The 26,518-nt window shown below is 33.9% G+C and overlaps 1 protein-coding gene across 1 annotated transcript; it reads left to right on the top strand.

Annotated features, from left to right (window-relative positions):
• The first annotated feature begins 5,167 nt into the window (after window positions 1-5,167).
• Window positions 5,168-25,950, top strand: LOC143596927 (uncharacterized). The gene is made up of 16 exons (XM_077075581.1): window positions 5,168-5,580; window positions 5,655-5,751; window positions 5,838-5,891; window positions 5,968-6,110; window positions 6,189-6,291; window positions 6,379-6,477; window positions 6,555-6,802; window positions 6,887-6,982; window positions 7,092-7,460; window positions 7,503-7,531; window positions 7,819-8,251; window positions 22,776-22,893; window positions 23,350-23,427; window positions 23,664-23,883; window positions 23,983-24,643; window positions 25,821-25,950. Exons 1-16 carry the CDS (start codon window positions 5,168-5,170, stop codon window positions 25,948-25,950), a joined length of 3,291 nt encoding a protein of 1,096 aa, XP_076931696.1.
• Window positions 25,951-26,518: the final 568 nt, after the last annotated feature.

Raw genomic sequence — 26,518 nt, 5'->3', positions numbered from 1 at the left:
TCTCTTTTATTGAGCATGGCTAACTGCTAAATATATATTTGTCAATTAACCGTATAATCGATTAAGTTGGTATCATAGTTAACTATCACATTTCTAAGTTGGGCTGGTTTGTTTAAAATAGAGCATGGGCTCAAGCTCGTGGACTGAGCTAAGCCAGGCCCAATAGCCCATTATAAGATCTGTGTTCAACTGGGCTCAGGCCCAAGCCAAACTGGGTGGCCGAGAACCCCAGCAAAGAACCCTGTTCCTGGCCGAGAACCTGTTCTGACCGAGAACCTATTCTGGCCGAGAACCTTGGTTTGACCGAGAACTCGGGTTTTAACTGAGAACCCATTTTGGCCGGAAACTCATTGCAACCGAAATCTTGGGTTGGCCGAGAACTCCATAAGGTGGCCGAGAACCCCCCAGGTTAGGTGTATTCAGCTCACCTTTCTATCTTAATCATTTTTACTCATCTCTGTTACTGTTTTATGGTTTATAACCAAAACTTTAACTACCTATTCTATTCATACTAACCGTTTTACCCCCGTCACTAACCCATTATCTAGATCTACTTCGTTTTAGGCATAAAGCTTGGACCTTTATAGATTTAAAACGTTCTAGGCAAGATCTAGGGTTTCCTTTATGAACCGTATCCAACCATGAGTCCATTAGGTCCGTTTTAATCATCAAGTTTGCATTTTTAGGAAACATTTAGACCCAATCTACTCTAGGGTTTAGTTTCATGGCAAACCGTCCATAAAAATGTAAGCTTTAAGATCAAGAACATTCCTTTAATCATTTGCTAGGTCACGGCTAGCTTGGTTATGAGCTTGGATCTTGTAACTAGCTTGAATGATCGAAGATCCTATGTTATGATGCTTGGTTTCGGGTTCGGATGGTGGCCGGCAGCTAAGGTGGTGTTGTTTGGCTTAAGTGTGTGCTTTATGGTGTAGGCAAGAGTGAAGAATGGATGGAAATGGAAAGATTTAGGGTTTAAAGGGGTATTTATACTCCTTAAGCCCATGGACCTAAGGCTCATCTTTCCTTTTTGGTCCTTGATTAATTCTATTTAATTAGCCTACTTATCTTTCCATTTTACCATTTTACCATTTATTTATTAACTCAAGTAAACTTTTCCGTCATAACGAGTCAATATTCATTATTATTATTCGAAATTTTGGGATGTTACATTTTAGTATTTATTAAATATGTTTTTATTTAAATTTTAGTTTAATTGAATATTGTGTTGGTTTTAAAATTTTTCCGGTGTTTAGGAAAGGGCAATTGGTGTTCTTATAACTTTTGAAGACTTTGATGATGTTCTAATATAAAACAACATGGTTAGTGTTTTTGTTAATGTCTTTTGGTGGTTTGGTTTAATTTAAGTTATTATTGTAATTTTTTTGTTTGAACTTATTGACAATGTAATTTTATAATAGTTTGGTAACAAACTATGAACAAGTATTATGTTAATTTAACCTTATGTTTAAATTGATTATTTGTACTGACATGTTATTCCACCCGCGTGTCACGCGGATCTATACCCTAGTATATTAAAAACAATTATGGGAAAAAAAAAAGTTTCCTAAATTTATAAAAAAAATTACTACATTTCTCTCTCAATCCTATAATTTACACTCACAACCTCACCCTATAATTTGCAAATTTCTCTCACATAATTTTAGGGATGGGTTTAGAATGCTCTAACTATACTCAAATACCTTCATCATATCAATATGATGATGAGGGCATGATGTACGGTATTGGATACCAGCCAAAACCGGATAAAAAACAACCAGCTTTAGTATCGTTAATTGTTAATTCTAGCAACAATAAAGAGAAATTTGTTGAAAATAATTTCACAAAGAATTTCTGTTCATAAGGTGAAGTCGGAGAAGAAAAGTACATTTTTAAAGTATCGAATGGACATTTTTTTAAAAACAAAGATTTTAATCATACTGATCAACAGGCCCGGCTCTGAGAAAGCAAAAAAAGTTTAGGGCCGAAGGCGAAAAATTTTTCGGGCCTTAAATAAAATAAGTATTTTGTTTAGTTTAAACAATTTAATTTTTATATGAGTTTACTTCTGTATAATTTGGGTTGTGTAAAAAACTTTTGTATATAAATAGGATAAAATATGTTTCAAATGAGACTAGAACCCATAACCTTTTTGTTGTAAATAATACCCTTTGCCACTAGACCAAACTAGTGGTTATATAATTAAGTTTAAACATTAAATATACATAGTGTATTTAATAAAAATACATATAGTTTTAAAAAAAAAAAAAAATTTCGGGCCTAGCGGGGTGTCGGGCCTGTGGCCCTCGACCACCCCGCCACCCCCAGGGCCGGCCTTGTTGATCAATCAAATGTTTTTCAAAGAACAAAACTGTTTAAAGCTTGTTTAGATGTGATCGAGAAGGACACATATTTAAACATTGCACAAAAGTTTTTAAATCTGTTTATGAGAAATGTTTAGATGATAGAAAGACCTACAATCAAGAATTGGTGGATGTAACAGATAAGGATAAAGAAGGAACACGGCTGACAAATACAGCTTATGGGAGGTCATCATGTTAAAATTGGTGATAAAAAGGAATTAGGTTCAGGAAAAAAGGAAAAAAAAAACAAGCAGATTGAAAGATGATTGGTGGCGGTGATGGTGGTTGATGGAGATGGGAGGAGGTCGAAGATGATGGTGGATGGATGAAGGTTGAAGATAAAGTTAGTGGTGGGTGGGTCCCACTTTATTTTCTTTAATGTTTTATTAAATTTAATTGTTTTAAAAAAAATAATATATATTCCAATACACATCATTAAAAAAAATAAGTTATTGCAATGTAATCGTCATGTCATATGCCACATCAACAAAACTTAACTATGTTAACAATTTGTTAGACTAGGATTTTTGTGGGTAACAAAACTGAAAGTTAAGATTGTTAGTTATTAACTGTTAGTTGGGAGCTTGGGATTATTATTGGTCAATAGTCAATAGTTTAGATTAATAGAATCAAATTTTCAATTTTCCTTTATATAAATATCAAGTAATGTCTTCAAAACATGAAATTTACTCAAAATCTTTTTTTTGTTTTAATTATTGAGGTAACGAGTTCAACACTTCTGTTTTGTGATTAGATTAAAATCCAAATTTAGCATTTATTTACAACTTAAGTATCTTGTCCCACATCGACCATGTAATAGAATTAAGATCCCTTGTTTTCCTACTAAAGGACTGGGCCGACCTTTAGGGGGCTGGGTGTTGAACGACCGTTGTTTCGAAACATCGTTAGGTCGAAATATTTTATTAAAAAAGGTTATGTATGTTTTATAAAAAAACAAATGTATATTGATTGTTTAAACTCAACTACACAAGTAGCTTGGCTTAGTGGCAAAGGCGTATGTCTCACAACCAAAAGGTTATGGGTTCTAGTCTCATTTGATATATGTTTATGCTTTTTTTTATACAAAAGTTTTTACACAAGTCAAATCCTAACCTAGTATGTCTATTTAAAAATTTAGATGTTTAAACCCAACAAAATAATTATTTTACTTTAGGCCCTGCAAAAGAACATCCTACATCAAGCCCATGACCGTCAACACTCGGATTTTACCAATGCTCAAGTTTACCGACCCTCCCCCCAAATTGGTCGTTCGTCCACCTCAATTTTTATATTTTTTTCGTATTTTAGTTCTGGAACCGTAACGTACGTAATCAAAACCGACTGAATTCGTGTCAAGTTATCTCCTCAATGCTTGAGACCACAACGCTTGGGTTTTACCACCACAGTGGTTTGCCAACCAAATAAACATCGTCTTAAATATTTTATTTTCTTATATGTTAATGTTTTTATTTGTTAATTTGACGAATTAATTTTTTGGGTTTTAAGGCTCAAATTTTACCAATGGTGTCTATATCATAACGAACACAGCCGATACTGACCGAATTCATGTAGACTCATTGTCGTAACGCTCGAGTTTACCAACGCTGGGATGTTGCCAGCTGCCCCAGCGCAACGTGACGGGTAGAAAAACTAGTTTTGTTTATTTTTTGTAATAGTTCCGTTTTGATTTAATATGTATATATTAGTTTTCTAATTGTTTGGGTCTTAACTCGTATCCTTAGTTTTAGTTTGAAGATCACCATTGTTTTTGTTTTAACCCGTATGCTTAGTTTGAAGATCACCAATAATTAGCTTGTATCACAACACATTCAATAGCTGAAAACTCGTAGAGAACAACTATAGATAATTTTTTATTCGTAAAGACAATCATATTTATATATTATGTGTTTTTAAAATTTGAAAATTGCCAAAATAGCAATTTTTTTTCTAACTTTAGCCATGGTCTTAAAATATACACCCAAAATAGCCATTTTTTACGTCGGATCCGACATAAACAGAACTTTATCCGACGAATTAGACGGGCCACTAAAATCTCGCCACATGTCATGATGTTTGATCTTCCAACGAAACACGAAGATTTTTCGTCTTCCGACGTAATACTTCATCTTCCTACGTAATTTTTTATTTTTTACATCTCAAACCCTAAACCTCCATAACCGACCTTCATCTCCAACTTTCTTATTTCTCCACATAATCCAGCAAATCATAGTGCCAATAGATGAGTTTTTAAAGGATAACACAACCATAGTGTTTGTTTTCCACGAATCACATTTGTTGTTGAGAAATTATCTGCACAAGAAAATGCCAAACTCTTGAGTTCAATTCAGAGAATTTTGATGGAAGATTAATCTAGTAATTAACCCGTCGGACCCGAAGTTTTAATTTTACTCACTTTTACGTCAGGTGATTTCTAATAGGCTGAGTTAATCCGTCGAGTCCGGTCCTATCCAACGCAAAAAATGACTATTTTGGATATTTTTTCAAAACCATGACAAAAGTTGGAAAATGATGTTAAACATGGTGTTTTGGGAATTTTCTCTTTTAAAATTCTGATGTTAATTTATGTTTTTTGATTATGCGACCAACCTGACCCAAACCGTTAAACTGACTAATTTTTTTTTTATGTTAAATTCTATTAAACTAAATTGGAGCATCTAAAAACAGCAGTGGGACGTTGGAATAAAATTTAGGATCCACCACCACCTAACTCATAAAACCATTGTTGATAAGAACCCTCATGTGAAAAAATCTTTTGTAGGATTAAAACTCTCTAGTGACATTAGATGGCTTTCTCAGATGCCGACGATGAAGAAGTTCTTCCAGAAATCGTATCAGATTACTATTTTTATGATGCAGAAGACAATCCGGTTTCATTTGCAAAGCTACCAGTACAATGGAGTAACGGTGAGAGATCACACAACAAGAAGACAACAATATATCTAAAAGGGAACACTGATAACGGTCTTCAAAGGTTACATAAACAAGTGAAAGCATGGAAATACGAGTTCTTTAACTCAAAGCCTGAGATTTCAGTTCTCTCTAAAGATAACAACTGGATCAAACTTCAAAAACCAAGAAAGAGTTTTGAAAATAAAATAAGGACGATTTTGATCACCGTGCATTGCCTTCATTTCTTTAAAAGAAAACCTAAAGCATCTTGTCAAGCTCTAAGGGACCATCTATGTAAAGTTTTCAGGTATATATTTTTTTGTTAATCATCTTTTGTATGCATGTGTTGTAAGTTCATAACAGTATCTTTTTTTTGTCTAGCTTGTATGATGTTAGGCCTTCTGAGAAGGATCTGATGGATCATCTCAACTTTATTAGAGAAGCTATTAAACGAGACAGAACATTGCAAACTTCCAAGGTTTGTCAAATGCTTACATGTGGTGTAAAACACATTTGTATCAATTTTTTGTTTCTGTTTGTTATAATATTATCAAAATGCAACAGTTTTTAGCTTCATTATTAAGAGGAAGACTCAGAAACAGGATAGCTTTTGATCAGGTGAAGTTTTGCTATCCAACTTTTGTTCTTTCTTCAGTTGGTCAATTTGTTGACTTTGTTGTAAACATTATGGCAGAATGTTGAAACTGTTACGAAACCAAGCTTTATAGTTGATGATACGATCTTTGAATACAACTACAAGGATGATGATGCTGTTAATGATGATGACTTTTTTGATACAGTTTGTGCAATTTGCGATAATGGTGGCGAACTTACCTGGTAAATATTGTTGCTCTATATATTATGTATTTATAACTTGCTATTAGTAATTTATTATATAATTTTTTTTGTCTGCAGTTGTGAAGGAACATGTTTAAGATCATTTCATTCGACTGTCAAATCCGCGAAATCTGCGAAGTCTAGATGCAAATCTCTTGGTCTACCTGAAGAAGAAGTGAAGGTGTTTCATTATTTATGATCTATTTTGTTTAATAAAATTTTCTGTTTTTTTTTTCTTTAAATGCATCTTATCTGTATCTTCTTACAGGGCTCACACCCATTTATTTGTTTGAATTGTGCTCATGAACAACATCAATGCTTTGTGTGTAGAAGACTCGGGTCTTCAAACAAATCTAGTGGTGCAGAGGTGCGCTTCTAACTCAGGACTTTAGTCTTTTTTTTTTTTATTGATTACATAATTAACAAACACTGTCATACATGTAGGTTTTTTGCTGCAATTCTGCAACTTGTGGCCACTTTTATCACCCTCATTGTGTTGCAAGGCTGCTAGAAGACGAAGGTGAAATAGAAGCACACAATCTTGAACAAAAAATAGCTCGTGGTGACCCGTTCACATGTCCTGCACATAAGTGTCATAAATGTAAACAGGAAGAAAATGAGAAGGTGAAAGCTTTGCAATTTGCTGTTTGCAGGCGTTGCCCGAGGTCATACCACAGGAAATGCTTGCCAAGGTGGTTATCATTATTAATATTACTCTTATAAATTTAAATTTTCTATAATTCTAATTAAATCTGATTTTTGGTTCTCTTTTGCAGCAAGATTTTGTTTGACAACGAAGATAACGATGAAGATGTTGTAGCTAGGGCGTGGAATAATCTTTTGCCTAAATCACGCGTGTTAATATTTTGCTTGTAAGTTATCAATAATTATTTTAGTTTGACCATATCAAACCTTTTTAGTGACTATGAGAAGTTGAGAGCGACCCGTTCGGGTAAACTCACTGTGCAATATTATTATCTAACGTGATGTTGTGGCACTTATCAGAAAGCATAAGATGGATCTTGAACTTGGCACTCCTGTAAGAAACATAAAGTTTCCAGAGATTGACCATTGCTGGAAGAATGTGGCAGTCAATGAAGATGGGAAATCAGCTTCATTGGTTAGACCAGGAGATTCTTCTCGAAAGAGAGCGGAAGTATTGTTTCAGTCAGAACGTGTAAAAAAACAAAGAGTATCTGTCACCTACAAGACGCCTGTTATAAAGAATTTGTCCATAGAAGCAGAGAAAGGCTTTAAGAAAGATCACATTCCGTTTGATGAAAATGAGCAGGCCCCGGTAGTCAATGAAAATGACAATTTTCCTTCCATTGATACAGATTCACGGGGCAGGTAAACTTCTATTTTCTTTATTGGATGTGGCTGTAAAGATAGTCATGGGTCTGATATGGGAACGGGTACTGGTAATCCCAGTCCCATATCTGATTTAACATAGTATTCATTATATTTTTACGATCTAAGATAGTAATAATATATTAATAGGTATTCGGTTTTGATGAAGATAAACGGGTATGATACATAATTATAAGATAATATAATAATAAAATATCAAGAGTAAACCCCTTCCTACATACACGTCCCATTATCTGTCCCAAATGTTTTGGGTTTTAGGGGTTTTTTCCGTTGGTTTTGGGTTCGTTCTTTTTCCAACATCCCTGTGAATATTATTGATAGTAAATTGTTATGCAAGTTATGTTTTTTGAATTTTGCCTCCTACATGGCAGAATATCGGCGCTGATTAAAGATGCTGCTTTCTCTATGACACTGTATAGGGTGGAAAGGCATTACGGCATTACTCCCAAGGATCCATATTTAGGTGCAGCAAACATACGGCCAAGTAATGCAAGTAAAAAACCGGAAGCCGCTCAAGAAGGCTGCAACCAGGAGGCGTGTATTGGCGGGACCAAGAAGTATGGAAGAGGCTTTTTGAGTCAAAGTGTTAGGTGTGTCAGGAGTCATCATGGTTCGGGCTTTTCAACTAGACACGGGCTTGGGGCTGCAGATGCATCAGCATGTAACAGGTTTAGCACATTTGCAATGAACCGATACACACCTAGATTGGACGAGTTAAATCACACATGGACGAAGAATATGGCGATGGCGAATGTGTCGATGAAGCCATTGTAGGTTCTAGCTTACATAGAACTCTAATGTGTAGTTACAGTTTACAGACGTCATGAAAATCACATAATATCACATTAGTATATAAATTCTCTATGCCTGTGCTTTCAACCATTGGTAAATTGTTTTATAAAATAAATTACTTTATACAATATTATTTGTATAGAACCCATTTAAACAAATATTTATATTTATCTATTTTCCCTTCATTGCATATTTACTCAATTTATAAATTCAATTGTGTATTTCGCTCTCTCTAACTTTTTAACTGCAAATTACCAAATTAAATTGCATATTTCCTACTTGATTAAAAAATATGCAAATTTACCCATTTTGAATTTTATTTATGTTATTTGAAATAAGTGCATATTTTCCCATTTTTACTAGTTTTTTTTTCCTGCTTTTTACCGTGTCTTGTGTTTTTATTAAATATATTTTTTTTACCTTTCACTAAGTTTATTTATTATTCTTTTTGCGTTTTTGCTTAATAGTTAAAGCGCAAGACACGGGAAAAACACTCAAAAAAATTGAGTTAAAACTAGGGAAGTGGTACCGATACCGAAACTAGGCCGGTAACGAACCACATTAGGCCATTTTCAGTACCATTTTGGTACTCACTTTTTGAGTTTTCTGCGATTAGCACTTTAGGTTTGATACATGTTTGGTAAGGTACCAATATTTTGTGTTGATTTACCTTCATTTTGGTGAATTATGGGATCAGTAATTTTGGTATCAATACGGTGCCAAGCTCATCTCTAATTAAAAATGTGTAAATATACAATTTTTAGTGTTCTAGTTAAAATAAAGGTAAAATAATCGTTGTATAAACTACTTTAATATCATAACAGGTAAATTTACATGTTTATTTTTTTGATTAAGGAGGGAGGATATATAATTGAGTTTAATGATTTGGTAAATCTGTAATTAAAAGGCTAGAGAAAGGATATATTCAATTGAATCTATGGGTTAGGTAAATTTACAATTAAAAAAGCTAGATACGAAGGAATATGCAATTTAATTTATGGTGCAGTTAAATATGTATTAAAAATCTTGATAGGGGGAAACATACAATTGTCCCTAAAGAAATTCAATGAGTGTCAGTAATAAACCTAAAATAATGAGTTAGGTATACAGTTTCCTTGAAACAAATGTCACCTCTTTATACGCTTGACACCCATCCTATAAGGCCATTAGTAGTGGGCATGTTTTTGGGGTGAACATGGGTGAAGTCTGGCGAGAACAACCCCCCCCCCCCTCCCGCGCGTATTGTGGGCCGAGATAGGGGGACGCGAGGTATTTGTCGCCGTTGTTTGTGTGAAAATAATAATATGACCGTTGAGAATAGTCAATGTAAAAAAAAAATAATTTAAACAATATATATATATATATATACATATACCCTTCTTCTCCAAACTCATATCTATTTCATACACTACACATAATCAAATTCTTCAAAATGCAACAAAAATAATCCTAGAAACAACCTGAACCAACCGAAACACCGATTCCCTTCTTTCAATCAAGTCCACTGTTCGCAAAACCAACCGAACCAAAATTTTCCGTTTGGTTTTTCTGACCCGAACCTAAATATGTATGCCAACTAGCTCATGCCCCAAAACCTCATGCCGGCGTTCGGGTCTACCCAACGGGAGCCGGAGACGGTGCCGGAGACTCAGACGGCACAGGCCTCCGGTTCAAGCCAAAAGCCGGCCCGTAAACACTAAAAAAACAACCGGGTGAGACGATGGCGTAACGTGATCGATACAAGCAATGGACCGAGGGGGAGGAAGTAGCTTTCGCAAGGGCTTGGATCGTCGTTTCGAAGGATCCCGACGTCGGTAAGTTTTATAATATTAACTATTTATATAACTTTATTCAGTGTATATTAAAAATGTATATTAATTGTGACAAATAATTTTAATTTGTAGCTAACTTTCAAGTCGCTGGGTTATTTTGGAGGAAAGTTTTTGAAGCTTGTCTTTTGCTAACAGGTAAACCCGAAGACTACCGGGGTAAAGAAGCGGTTCAAGCCCACTGAAAGGGCCTTAATTCGGATTGCCAACAATTTTCCGGGATATACAACTGCTTGTGCGGGGCCGGTTGGCGTAGCAGGCAAAACAACGCTGACATCCAATCCCAAGAGCTAAGCGACTTTCGATCTTAAGGGCACACCAAACGGCGGCTCGGGAAAGCGTTTAAACAACTAAAATGTTGATAAAACTAAGGCTATGCGCGAAATGGAACGGGGCACCCACTGTTCCGGTCGCTCGACGAGCCGGCTCATCATCCCGGCCTTCAAAAAAGTCGAGGACATCGTCCTCGACAAATCCGAGCACACCAAACACATCCTCCGATGCTCGTAACTTTAACCTCGTTGATGAACACGACGCGGTTAATTTAGACGACGAAGACAACAAAGTACCTGAGTTGGATCGACCCCGCGGGAGAGCAAGAAAAAATAATACAAATAAAGGGGAGGGTTCGTCGTCATCAAGATTCAACCCCGCAACCAGTGAAGAAGTCGAACATCTAAACGAGGTGTTCAGTCGTTTCGAAACACATGCCGTGAATATGCGAAACGACATGAAAGAAACCAACGAATATCACGGAATGCTAGCCTAGACAGTTCAACTAAAACAAATGAAAGAAGAATACGAAACACTCAAAGTGGACGGGTTACACGAAGATGCCGCATTATTAAAACAGCGACGAGTTCAAAAAATGCACGAATATTGTGGATATTAGTTTTTTTTTGTTATGTATTTTTTTAATGTTTCTTTTTTTTTTAATGTATTTTTATTTAATTATTTAATTTAATGGGTTTTTATTTGTTTAGTTTAATTATTAAAAATAATAATAATAAATGGTGACGTAGCACTAGAGGGTGCTACAACACCATTACACCCCAAAAACAAATTCTTATCCTTTGCTGACTGGATGCCACATGTCGCAATTCGACCAATTTATAGCCCTTCCACTACACATAGCCTAATGACAACTATTTAAAGGGTACATGATATGGATATTATCTCTGTCCATTAAACCTTTTACAATGATATTATCTATACAGAGTAATAGAGACTTTTGGTGCCACAAAAATGCATGTGTCATGGTTTAATTTTAAGATATATTAATATTTTTTTGAAATAAAAACTCAAAAGTTAGTTCTGCCTATGTGGTAGATTTTGTTTGTTTAATGTAGTTTCTGTCCATGTACCCAGGTTCAACTCTTGGAGAAGATATACATTAATATTTGTTATTTTTCTTTATACAAACCATACATCAATTATATTTTCTTGCTTTTTTTTTGTTTTAGCCGATCGAATTTATGTACTTTGACCACCTCGACGCCAGGTACCGATAATTCATGGGCTTGAACAACGCCCGGGTTTAGTGATCCCGCCTCAATTTTTAGTGATCCGGCATCATGGCGAATGTTTAACCAGACGAATTTTCTTTTAGCTCCGATATTGTAATGAGCATCACGTAAACCGACCAAATTCACGTAGACTCACCGCCTTAACGATTACGACCGATAACGCTCGGGTTTACCAGCACCCGATTTTAACAACCTAAGCCACCTTATTGGTCCACCTCAACATTTCTTTTATTTTTTGGTTTTGTTTGGTACCATAATGAAAACATAACGAAAACTGTCCGAACCCACTGCCTTAACATCCAAGACCGACGGCGCTTGGGTTTTACCAACGTTGCTTATACCTTCACGAACGTAACTGGTACTGACCAGATTCACATCGACTCACTGTTGGGTTTTAACAATAATGAACGTTGCAAATATCCACCAAATTTGCGTTCACTCTCTGCTACCACCCTCGGGTTTTACCAACTGATTTCCCTGCGCGACGCGCGGATAATTTAGTAGTTAAAATTAAATAAGAAGATGCACCCACCAGACCTAAGCTAACCATTTCATCTTCTTAGCCAACCATATTAAACAAATTAAAAGATTATAAAAACTTAGAAAGCGAAACTTGGTCTTAATTTTCCACACGAAACATGTCGTCTACTTTTCAAGGCATTGCATTTCACTCAATTTGGTTGACACCATAAACAAAAACCAACGCTACCAAAACTTTTGATTTGGTTCATCCACCACGAGAATTAGTATTTATTTAGCGTCCATTCAATTTATTTAACCAGTAATATATGCACACGACATATTAGCAATAGCCAAGTGACATTACACGTTAAAACACCCAAAATTATAAACATTATATTCGAAAGACATACCGGGAAAAGAGCGAAAGGTGGCATGCAGTTAAAGAAGGGTTCTTTAGATGGATGAAAATCCTCTTAGGATTTGGAGGCTTAAACTCGGTCTATGGTTTGGCCACAAGATAGGTTGGCCGAGCCTAGTCTTAGAACCCTAGTTTGGTTTTCATATTTCTTAAGTTAATCACGGACCTAACCCTAATATAGTTTTCTATGTATATCTCATTATGTTCTCATAATCATGCATCACTCAACAATAAAACCCTAGTTTGTCGATAGATGTATGCTAGTTTAGACGGAACTACATTAAATGCTTGTGTTCCTTATTTCCTTTTGTATTCGTGTTCAGTTTGTGTGAGCTTTCAATCCTTAAAAACTGGTATCAAAGCTACAACACTCGAATGTGGTCATATCAAGAAAACGTGTACCACCGGTCATCGCTAGGGTTCTGCCGCCGCCTTCTGCTTTCGCTTATCTAGTTGATCAATTTCGAGGGTTTCCATTTGTTACAAGCCAAACAGAAGAACTCAACCCAAAAGACTAGTCTGATAGGTGAGGGAACCCATTTGGCTTATAAACCCCACATCAGTTGCCCATACAACCGATGTGGGACAAGTCCCATACCTTGCAATGGTTTCAATCCGTAACAATGCACCCTCCTTAAGGGCCAACGTCCTCGTTGGTCACGGCCACGTTGGTCACGGCTGGCTCACTCCAGGCCACCACTCCGAGTCCTCGTTGGTCACGACTGGCTTCCTCCAGGCCACCACTCTGTGGGCCACCACTCCGAGGTTGGCTCTGATACCAATATTACAAGCCAAACAGAAGAACTCAACCCAAAAGACTAGTCTCATAGGTGAAGGAACCCATTTGGCTTATAAACCCCACATCAGTTGCCCATACAACCGATGTGGGACAAGTCCCATACCTTGCAATGGCCCATATAAACCCCACATCAGCTTCCTCCAGGCCACCACTCTATGGGCCACCACTCCGAGGTTGGCTCTGATACCAATGTTACATGCCAAACAGAAGAACTCAACCCAAAAGACTAGTCTGATAGGTCAGGGAACACATTTGGCTTATAAACCCCACATCAGTGGCTCATACAACCGATGTGGGACAAGTCCCATACCTTGCAATGGTTTCAGTCCGTAACACCATTTCCAATCGTATCAACCGCCGCCTTCTGCTTCTGCCGATCTAGTTGATCAATTGCGATTAGAGTTCATACACCAATCTATTTGAAAGTTGCATCGTATCATAAATAAATTGATTTTCCGTTTGGGGCTATTTTTTATTATTCAGCTAGGCACATGCCTTTGCTTGTAATTGTTTTTTTTGTTTTTTTTTTATTTTAAGTCATTGTGATGGACAAAGATAGATATATCATGATACATAAGTTTGATGGAAAGTAGTTTGGTTGGTGGAAGGTGCAGGTTGAGTCCCTACTTTGTCCAAAGGACTTAGATATAGTGCTGGAAGATGACAAACCCGAAAAAATATATCAAGCAGAATGGGAAAAAGTTAGACAAGAAGTGTATAGCTTGTATTACTCTATTGTTGTTGAAAGATGTTGAGATTAACATCATGAGGGAAACCACAGTGCATTTAACATCATGTATGAGAAGCACTTAGCAACGAATAAATCCTATGTGATCTGGGAGCTAGTAATGACTAATGAGTGAGGGTGGCTTAGTTACATCACGCGCATATCAATAATCTTAATTCGATCATATCCCACTTATTTTCTGTTAAGATTAAGTTTGATGATAAAGTTTAATGTTCGTTGTTACTATTTTCTTTTCTAGACAGTTAGTTTGGAATTTTAACTACAGTTAGTAGTATAAATATTAAGGTTACTTTTGATGGGATTCAGTACCTGGTGAAGATACAAGATGCAGAAGTTCAAGTGAATCACCAAGTATTATGTTGGTCGCTGGAAGACAAAGATAGGGGAAATTAACAGTGGGAACAGGAATATGAGTCAATCTAAATTGGGACCTATTTTCCACCGGCAATTACAGATTATTAATAAAATAATTTGCAAGAATTATGGGTCTAACAATATCATGTATTGTACCATGATAAACTGAACCGATGGCTATCGAATTACATATGTGGTATCGGTATTAATTTTATGTTTTTCAATCGATGTAAAGCATATGTTGATATTTTGTAGGTGCCTTAGAATCCGGATCTAAAAAGTGTTTTCGGGTCCAAATGACACGGGTGAACGTATATCAATAGAACCACAAACGAGTCAAAAATGAACACAAAAAAGTAGTAAAAACATAAATAAAACACAATATCAACCAAGAATCTTGGATTTAACAAAAAGGATTCCGTTTACAACTAGGATCTACGAAGTTAGAAACTCAAACAAAACTTAAAACCCCTTAAAGTTTCTACAGCTAAGAAACCTATATATAGTGGAGAGCCTCACAGGTCTTTAGTGGTCGTACGAGCGTAATCACTAGAAACCTAGGTCGACAGGTGTCCATTAGCTTTTTTTTTTTTTGATAACAATCATGTTTATACTTTTGGGGATAATGATGCAAGACCGGGGGATGTCAAGATCACCTACCCTAAAGAATATGGATTATATTTTTTTGGCAAAATCAAGCAACGCATGAATTTATGACAGGATGTTGGAACCATAAGTCAAGAACTAAGATCGAGACTAGTTTTGTTATTTAATATTATTGGTATCTGTATTTTTTTTTTTGTTGTTTCAAGTCTGAGTGTCTGATTCTCTCCCGCTCTAACTACGGGAGAGTATTGGAATAGTATTTAGGGAATGTTGAGCCTACGGGCTTAGTTAGGTTTCTAGGGTTCCTTGTAATTTCTGTATATCATAACCTAATCATTGAGTAATAGCAACCGAGTATTTTTACCAGTATCTTATAGAGATGTGGACACTCACACCAATCCCTCTACCAATAACAATATCAAAAACAGTGGTTTCCAAGAATCGATCCATACGCCTCTATAACAATAATCAATAAGTTATTTAACTCTGCATACATAACAATAAGTGCGATAATTAGCACATAAAGACAATGCAGTGACTTTGTGGACTAATCGATCCGTCACATATAGGGCGCGCCAATGGTGCCTCAATGGACGCCCTATGTCCCCAGAGGTGGATGTGCTCGCGTATTCAGGTCAATGAAACATTATATTTCAATAAAATGCAATATAATAACAATACACTATACTTAATGAATGTCAATGTGATTAAAGGATAATCATGGGAACATGTGATAATGAGTGGAAGGAGTTTAACCTATCGCATGTGTATCAATACACGTATAACAATAAATAATGGAACAACGGTGGTCAACGTTTCAACTAACGATTTTGAATAATGGTTTCGAATAACAATGATTTCAAAATCAAACTATGAAGCGGGAAAGTATTACGCTATGAGTGAAGGAACAAAAATCCATACACTACGGTCTACGAGGACGATGAAAACAATATTTATGCTAAAAGTAAAAGAACCATGTAACCCATACACCTTGAGAACGATGAAACATATTTACGCTATAAGTGAAAGACCATAGAATCCGTACCATATAAGAGAAGTGGAGTTAATCGTAACAAACCATAAACCTGAACTAATTGTCGCAAAAACCTGCAATATTACAGTAACTACAAATATTTCTTATTGGGTAAATCGGTATTCATGTTTATTGTTGATGCTTGTGTACTAATTTACTTCTTTTCAATGTTTGACCAATTCATAAAATAACCCTTCAAAACCTTTCATAATTATATGCTTTACATATTTATTTCAATGCAATAAAGACAACAAGTCCATAAAGTTGTATAAGGGTTTTCGTATTAAGATTGAATATTAAGGTTAAAAACTCACATGTATGAATACTAAATTTTAATTTTATAACAATATTAGGTACAAATTTTAACTTTAGTTAAATGTTAGGCATGTGAAAAAAGCTGAGGGCATTGTTGTCACTACACCTTCTCGCTCAAATTTTCATACTAAGGGAACCCGGGGCACCGCGTGATGGAGCTCCCATCACGCGTGATGGGCTTTTGAACACCGCCGTCACTCCTTTATCAAGCTTGATGGAGGTGCTTTGCGTGATGGCCATCACGCTTTAAGTGGGTTTGAGTGATGGAACTCTCTCTATATATACATATATACACACCCCAAATACACTCCTCTCACTTACACAAAAACCTATATGTATATATATATATGTATGTATATATACCAAAACCTATCACACCATACCACCCCTACCAAATTCCATCAAAATGTGATGGATTTGGGGTTGGTGGCGTGGCATAATTTGATTGGGTGGGGTGTATGATGAGATTTCCACCACCCCTCCCCCCCCCCCCATAATTAGAACATAAAATTATCATATAATTCCATACATAAATGAAAAAATGTCATGAGAGTTAAAGCAGTGGCATTTTAGCTTTAGAAGTTAAAACAATTGTGTCAAACATATCTTTATTTTATATTAAAAACCTTTTCTAAAATAAAATATATATGGGGTTTTCATTTTGCAAAGAGAATAACCTTACGTAAATAGTAATTTAGATATATTTAATTTAGCTTTTTATTTTAGAAATAAGCAAAACTAATTTAAGCATTTACTCTAAAAAAAAGTGAGTTATGCATGTACATTGTAACAACTCGAGCTTTTCAAACTAATATATTTTATATCTAATACACGACCCGTTTTCGCTTTCGGGTATTCTAATTAACAAAACTTCGCATTTATTAAATTTAATAATAGTTTATTATTTATTGTTTACTATAATTATTTATTTTATATAAATAACTTTTGTTAATATGCAATTTACACCCTACACTATAGTTTAACCTCATTTTGTATCCACATTGAAACTACAGGGACTTGTTAGCAAATCTAATTTAAATATTTGATTTAATCCAAACCCAAGACCCGTAACTCATATTTGACCCAATGTCGTGACCCAAATACGTTTCTTGAACCTAAATCTTCGCTCTATTTTGGGAATTTATCTATGCAATCACGTTGATTCTTGTTTACAACCACCACCGACGTGTTAATTTGGAAAACAAGACATAATTGATTCGTATTAATAAATATTTGTACCCGCTCGTTTACACAGCAACATTATACCATTCACAGTTCATCATAATCAAATTCAACGCGTATGAACCTTAATCATGATGCGGCGAAACTAACCCTACATTTAATTGGTTTATATCGATCTGCAACTCATCGAACCGAGGGTGTTTTGGGCCGTCAGTTCTGTCCCTCGTTCTCCTTCAATCCGTGTTGTAATCTGGTAATTAACACATTTATATAGTTCGTTTCTGTCCGTATAACAATAACCCTAACATTATTGATTCAAACATTAAGCATATTAATCGAATTAGGGTTTAGGGTTTATTGTGATTTGGGGGTTACGATCGGCTCTTGGTTAAAATATGGTGTTTTTGGGTTATAACCATCAAAACACATCAGGCCAATGGCTGGTGTGTGGGTGCTTAAACCATGTGAACCGGCCAGGGGCGCTGGTTCGAAGCCCCCTGGACGCGGTTGTTGTTTTTATTTTTTTAAAAGGGTTTTTCAATGTTATTATATTAATTATAATTACTATTAATTGTTAAACAAACATTATTTTTTGATAAAAACCGACATCTTAGAGTTTATGTATTTTGTCAAGTCTCGTTAAAGCTTTCGTTACGTGTGTGTGTGTATATATTATAAGTATTTTAATTATAATAAGTCATCGTTGCTTTATAAAAACCCGAACATCATTATTGGAGTTTTCCTCGACTTTGAACGTCTTTATAAAATTGTTCATATACAGAAACATATATATATATATATATATATATATATATATATATTATATGTATCATTATTAAAATTGTAACAAACGTATTTTAAACGTGCTAACTATATCTTTACCATTAAATTTGTGAAAGACTCAAGATAAATAGTCATTAAATATTTTTATATGTATTGTTACATATTATAATTATTTATTTAAATATTTATATATTTGTATAATCATAAGTATATTTTATATCAAATTTAGTTATTTAAATTATTAGTTTAAAAATGTGATTTTATATTCTTTTTCATATAAAGTAAGCTAGGGAAATTCTATAAATATTAAAAATAATGGCTTTAATAAAAATATGTGAAACAATAATATTACTCTTTGCAATAATAATTATTATAGGAATCTATCCATCGATCAGTAAATATCTCATTCCCAAACCTAACTCAACTCAATCGAAAACTTAATTTATTAAATTATTTATATCTTCATAATTAATCTTATTATCATTAATGACTAGGAACACTTGTCATCGCATCCCGAGAAGCTCGGACTCATTTAACTTAGTTTCTATCATCGTTTCATTACCGTTCTACTTTTATCAGGTGAGTAATCACTCCCCTATTTTACTTGTTTTCAAATGTTTTGGGGACACTTGCGTACCACTTATCATATTATTTATCTTATTATTTCTCAAACGGAAACTGTGATATTTGTGATGTGTATCAATTGAATGATTGCCTGTTACTTGCTATTTGCTTACTTGCTTACTTGAATCGCATTCGGAGAGGTCCAACATAATCTCATTATAGTATGATCATACGACCGTCGTAGTGGCCGAAGCCCGATCGCATTGGCAATGATTTCACCGACACTCATTACTTGCTTAGCACTTTCATTGTTTACTCACAGTTAACAGTTTTGCTTATTTTTACTCTATTATTTATATCATTATATATTATCATTTTGTTTGTGTCAAAACTGGTGAATCTACTCACTCAACATGTGTTGTTGACAAATATATATATTTTGTACGCATTTTCAGGTTATATATTGGATTGCTTATCGAACTGAAGCTCACCGTAGAGATGACCTTAGGAGGTTAAATGTAAACAAGAATAGTTGGTTTTGTATTGTAATTTTCTCTATTTTTGTTGTACTTAAATGTTCGTTGACAATTAATAAATTAATTAGATATTGTCGCTTTACAATTGCATGATAGTAACCTTGTGAGCTGTGACAATCACATCACGCCCCGACATTTCCGCCTTAGGTTGGGGTGTGACATACATTACGCTGGTTCGGTTTTGAATATAAATTATATCGAAACTTCAACAAAAATAACTATATTTGGAATTTTATAAAACATTATATTTGAATAAATTTGTTACTTCGATAGAAAACCATAAAAGCATATATATCACTAGTTCCTATAATATCATATTGACATTGTTCCATCGATATTGGTTATGCTAGATTCATTGCTAGCGGCAATCAATATAGTTTACAAGAAGAAAATAATACAGTATTATGCACACAACTCGGTGAGTTACGAAATCCGTACTCGGTATTATTTACGATAAAAAAATGTTTATTTTCAAAGATTTCATCAAACGGGCATTGTCTTATGTAAGTATGAAACTATAAAAAAATGTGTTTTAAACTGATCAAAAACTATAAAAATGAATATTGGCATCATTTTCGATAATGACAACAATGGTGTAGTGTTGTTCGGTTAGTATGAGTTATGTTCGTCATGGTACTAGTGTATTATTGTCGATGGATATAGCACATTATAAAAAAAAGTATAGCACATTATAAAAAAAAGTATCATATTTAGAAAACAAATTAATAAAAACATTCTTACTTTACAATTAGGGGTATTCTTCAGGTTAGTTTTTCGAGTTGAATTATTCAGGTTTCAAAGTTCAAATTCTAAACCCAAAACCAACCCAAATCTCTCACAGTTTTTTTGTGTTCGGGTTAGGTTATTCGGGTTTCAAGTATCCTAAAAAACAAACAAAAAAAAAAAAAAAAACTACAACACTAACAAAAGATACATGTTCTTTTTATCTCATAACATGAATAACTAATAACAAAACAAAAATAACATGATAAAACAATCTAAAAAAGAGTAAAATTTTATAAAGTCTAACCATAATAAACAAAACTAATATAATCGTCTTCAATATGTCATCATTAGGGTTTTCGATTATTATTGCTTTATTCATAAAGCGAAAACACTAATAAATAATAAACAATCTATCCATAATAGGTGGAATGACAACATTCGATATAGGCATACTATTGTTTAGTTTTAAAACTAAAAGTTTATTCGGGTTGACCCGAGACCTATAATTTGGACCCAAGAACCAACGTGAATTACTTCAGTTTGAGGTTGTCTTTTCTCGGGTCGGGTTTGTCGGGTTGGGTTAGTTCGGTTTGCATTTTGGGTTTTGGGTAAAAGTGACGATCCTATTCACAATAATATGTTTGAATTTAAGGGTATGACTTACAGTTCTTCATATCAATTCGAGGTGCTTGACACCCTCAAAATTCCTTCAGCGACTGTTGTTTTTAAATTGCATGTTTATTTTTGATACGTTATAATTGAAAAATATACGTATGTTATATGGTAGAATCTAGTATCTAACTATATTATTAAAACAATAGAGTTTAACTAAACATGGCATTTTTCTATTTGTGTATTCTTAACCTTTCTATGTATATCTAACACTTCTCTAATTTTCACGTGAATAAAATAATTCTAAAATAAATTAAAATACTATACAGCCAATTCTATTAAATTCTATATGATTATTAATTTCTATAAATTAATTCGTATTATTATGTATCCATTATAACGTAAGTAATTTAGTTTAGTTGACATTAGTAAACATTATTTTAATATATAGGCTTAATTAACTGAATTGTCTATTAAATCAAATATTACGAGATAGAAAATATAGTACAACATAATTTAATATATTGTATTCCTTAAACTAAAAATCTTATATTTTTGTTTGTCTATTATTATCTTATATTATGCAGGAATATTATATTATCCCGTCTTTAGTAAACATCATTTTAAATACCATAAGGGCAAAGTATATAATGAATACAACCTAAAAAGATTATAAGATAACATATTAGCGCCAATAAAATTGTATAATAAATTATCGATAATGAGAACATTCTTGTATAATGGCTGTAATATTGGATAATTGTTTAATAAATTATCGATAATCATTATTACTTAAAATTGTATAATAAATTATCGATAATTATTAATAAAATTAACATATATATCATACCAATAAAATAAGTCAAAAAATAAAATGATTATCAACTTCTCTATTTTTTATGTGAATAAAATAATTCTAAAATAAATTAAACGCTACACAACTCATTTGTATTAAATAATTATTAATTTCTATTAATTAATTTATATTATTCTTGCATTCAAATCAAAGTAAATTATAATTAAATGTGTTAACGATAAAAGATTAAAAATCCCCAATTACTATATTTCCTAATTTTCTTCCATATTTCAAGCTATTTCAAAATCACTAATTGTATCATGTAAATAAATTGCATTTATACCTTTTTTTTATTCAACTATCCAAAAATTCAATCATCTACTACTTATGTATATATACTCTGACCTTCACACAATAAGTCTCACGCTATCACATAGGATTTAGCAAAATCGTATTTGTTTATTTGTTAGGTATATTTTTTTTGTCGTGCTTATATAACTCATTTTTTTTTACTTGTTTGGTTCAAACTATAATAATTCAAAAATTAATAGTTTGTTTATTTTTAATTTTTCACAACCAAGAAGATAGAGCCAACAAACATTACAATGTTGAACTAGTTGGATGTGCATAACAATGATTGTGTCTTCAAGGTTCATATTTTAAAACTATGGCGTCTCAAGGACAATAACAAACCCGGAGAAGATTTGTCGATAGAGATGATTTTGCAAGACGAAATGGTATTGTTATATAAAAATAAATAGTTTACCATAATCCGGACTTTTACTTTTATTCCAAATTACACATTCATTAATTTTAGTATATTATCCACAAAATTTTGTACTAATTACTGGATAGTGAATGTTTTTATATTTGTTGGTTACGTTTTCACCGATTTTGTACTAATACACATTTATATGTTTTTCGGGTAAGGTTATATCTTTTTCCGGTAAGTTTTACATTTGTTCACATAATTCAAATCTTCCATATTTGGTAATTTATTTATTATATGATATTAATATTAATATATAATTTTATCATTTCAGGTTATTATCCCCAACTTGATATAATGGATTGAGGATTTGTTGACAAGATGTCTTATTTTTTGTTTAATGTTAATGCATATTTTTGTTACTATTTATTTATTATTCACAATTTAAGTAATTTAATTGATTATTATATAATCTGAAAATGAAATTTATATTGGAACGGTAAGAAACCGTGAAAGCATCAACAAGGCTGGTGAAGATGATAATGGGGATTGTACTGAGGAGAGAAGGCATGACAAATTTGGGATTTCTGAAAGTGAATTCCGAGAGATGTTTCAGAAGCAGGTGAATCTGGTGGATAGCTACTTGGCAAGAAAAAAAAGACAGAAGAGGGGAAATCTATTCCGGATGGATAAAACCTGCAACATACCACAAGTATTATCTGTGGTTAACGGAATGCAAGTAGATGGGGCTAAGATCGGTGGCTAAATATGCTAAGCCGAGTAGAGGAGGAGTTTCCAAACAACTCCAATATGAGTGGCCAACAAAAGCATTCATTCAGGGATAGTCATTGTATTGGTATGTCCTATAAAGCAGTGTTAACCGGCGATGCAAATGTGCTGACTGTCAACATTAATCAACAAGATACGACGGCGTTGAAACTGTGGCGGAATGCATCCCTAATTGGCGAAGTTCGAACATTTCAAACTCTAGAGAACCTTCCACTAGTCCGTGAGGCTTGCTTTAGGCATCAGTTGTGTTGGTCTTTACTATATGGGTGGTTTGCATGTTCTGATACAGTTTTCAACTGCCGCCAATGCAAATATATTTCTTAAAGAACATAACAACCGGCTGAAAGAGGTTTTCAATAATATTTCGGTATGGGGAGGTGAAGTGTAAAAGACTGGAAAAAATTAAAATAACGGGAGTTCACATTCATCTTTGGGACAAAGAAACGTTTAATTAAATTGGTGGTAAGTTCAGAAGGGTTGTTGTGGGGTCTAAAGTAACCACCGACACAAGTGATTTAACATATGACAGATTGTATTAAATCATTGAACGAGGTGGTCATACTAAAATGGAGGGGTGACAAATTCTTGGTGAATGTTTTGTAGGAGCCATATGATTGGGCGCCATCGTTTTTATCCACTCAGAACCCCATACATGAAAAAATCTCCGGTGATGGGTCGGCCGTTGACGAAATGGAAGAGGGCAAGATTCCACAAGAAAACGATGGTGGCTCCGGAGAAAGGAAATCGAACTGTCCTTCCGTTAATGGTGGCACCTCGAAAACACCAAGCGGGGTGGTCGAGGAGCACGGACGAAGACCCCGTGGTAAATGATGGTACAACTTCCAATAAGATCGGAGATAATACGTTAATTAATTCTTATATTGGTGGCCTTCCAGGCTTGGCTTTTATACAAAAAATTAAGATGAGGAGTCGAGTGAGTTGATAGAAAAAACACATGCTTGTGAAGAGTTTGATAGGCTGGCTAAAATTAGAGATCTTACAGATGTTGAATTAAACAAATGGTCCTCAACTTTGTTTGAGCTCAAAGAGTTTGAGTTATTAAAGTTGAAGGATTTAAAGCAGAAGTCAAGAGTAAAATGGGCACTAGAAGGCGATGAGAATTCCTCATTTTTCCATGGAATCATGAATGCCAACTTGACTACAAATCGAATTAACGGTGTCTCGGTCAATGGGGTTTGGAAATCTAATCCAAAGGTGGTAAAAAATGTGGCTTGGAAATTCTTTAAAGAAAAGATGGAGATTAGGCCACCATTCACGGGTGAGGGCATGAAGAAAATTTCATTGGATGACGGTACTAATTTAATTCCGCAATTTTCAATGGAAGAGATAAAGATGGCTGTTTGGGATTGTGGCGGTGATCGTGCACGGGGCCCAGATGGGTTTAATTTTTCTTTCTTAAAGATTTTTTGGGACCTTCTACGCAATGACTTTTACCAAGTTCTGATGGAGCTTTATGAACCTGGGCAGATCAGCAAAGGGTGTGGCTCATCATTCATTCACCTCATCCCAGAAAACAATGATCCACAATCCTTTTCAGAATTTCGTCCCATTAGCCTCATAAGGTAATTTCCAAAGTAGTTGTATGGTCAATATTTTATATTAGTTTTAGGATTGTGTATGTCTTTATATTTGCTTAGAGTCGGTATATTGTGTACCTCAGTACGTTTATTTTGTAAGGACATAATGTAAATGTTGGAGAAATAGGAACAATATAAAAGGTCACCTTACACATTTCTCCAACCAACCTTTTACAATTCAAAACCCACTTGGAAATAAAGAGAAGTTTTCTTTCACCAAACACTCTCACCAACTCTATCCTTCTTTCCTTTTTCTTACAAAACTAAGATCCGAGATCCGAGTGTTGCTAGTGATTTCCACTAGCTAACTACACGGATTGATCCGAGTGAAGTTGTTAGATCCATCCAAAGAGGACCTACAAGTGGTATCAAAGCTTTCGGCTCAACTTTTTGGTTTTCGGGTCAAACTTTTCAGGTTTTGATCTTAGTTTTTGGTATATTTAAGGTTGTTTTGGTGTTACTCACTACATTTGGAGTGCTTTACATCCTAGAGATAATCGAAAATCTTCAAATCTAAGTTTTTGGTGTTCTTAGTTTTCATGTACGGGTTCAGATTCGTTATAAAAACTCAGATCTTGGTCAATCTATTGGTTTTTAAGTTAAAGTTTTTTATACTTATTGATCTTTGGCTTCATATATTCCAAAAAAAATCAAATTATATTCGAATGAAATTCTTTTTTAATAATATTGTTTTATTTTAATATTATTATAATCATTTTATTAAAAAAGAAAAAATTAAATTGTATTCGAATAAGGTGGGTGTATTCCAATGAATTTTTTTTAATGTTATTTTATTTTAATATTATTATAATCATTTTATTAAAAAAAAATCAAATTGTATTCGAATGAGGTGGGTTTATTCGAATGAATTATTATTATTATTATTATTATTATTATTATTATTATTATATTTTAATATTATTATAATCATTTTATTTTATTATAAAAAAAGTTATTCGAATGTGTAATAATTTAATATTATTTTATTTTAATATTATTAAAAATATTTTATATTAAAAAAAGGGTAATCAAATAAATTTTTATTATTATTTTAATCCTTTTATTAAAAAAAGTTATAATCTAATCGAGTCAAATTATTTCGAGTTTACCCATTGACTGTTGACTTTGACCGTTGACTTTGACAAAAAAAGATGTCTTGCAGTTTTAAGCTTGAATGGAGTCTCAATATGAGGGAAGACCAAAAAGACATGTTAAAAGAAGAATTCGACATGTTTAAACATATTCAAGAAGAATTGGTTGCCTCTCTCATCAACAGATTTGAGTCACTTTAAATTAAGAAGTGCCGGTATCATAAATAAGTTGTCTAAAATCAACATGAAGTTGTTGAGTTCACTGTCTTACACATGGAACATTAATGTGTGTACCATCAAAAGAACGACAAACCTGGATACCTTAACACTCTCATAGTTGACTTCTACCATCAAGTCTTTTGAATCAATGAATGTCAACTTTCGAATAAACAATCAGTCAAAAGAAAATAAAGATGAGACAAGTGTTGTGGATGTAAGCAGTCAAGCAAGTCCTATCATCCCCGAGAGTGCTATAGGTGGAAGTAGTCAAGCAAGCACCTCGTCAAGCACCACTGATGAAATTCCTACACCTGCCTCTCTCATTCCCGAGGTACACAAACTTTGCTTACAAGATTGTATAGATAAAGTTGTGCACTACAGAAATCATAATGCTAAAATCTTAGAACAAATCCGAAGCACTAAATGTCAGAATGATGATCATAAAAAGGCTACAAAGATTTATGCTACTAGGATTAACACTCATGGTAATGATATAGCAAAACTTAGGGAAAATGTTACTATTGCTAAAAATTTAGCCGAACATCATGAA

The sequence above is a fragment of the Bidens hawaiensis genome, unplaced genomic scaffold, assembly GCF_021521415.1.
Source record: "Bidens hawaiensis isolate Kalapana, Puna unplaced genomic scaffold, B.hawaiensis_p1.1 tig00047383_1, whole genome shotgun sequence".
NCBI classification, from domain to species: Eukaryota; Viridiplantae; Streptophyta; class Magnoliopsida; order Asterales; family Asteraceae; genus Bidens; species Bidens hawaiensis.
Note: the sequence above shows the minus strand (reverse complement) of the source record. Positions and strands in the feature narration are given on the sequence as shown.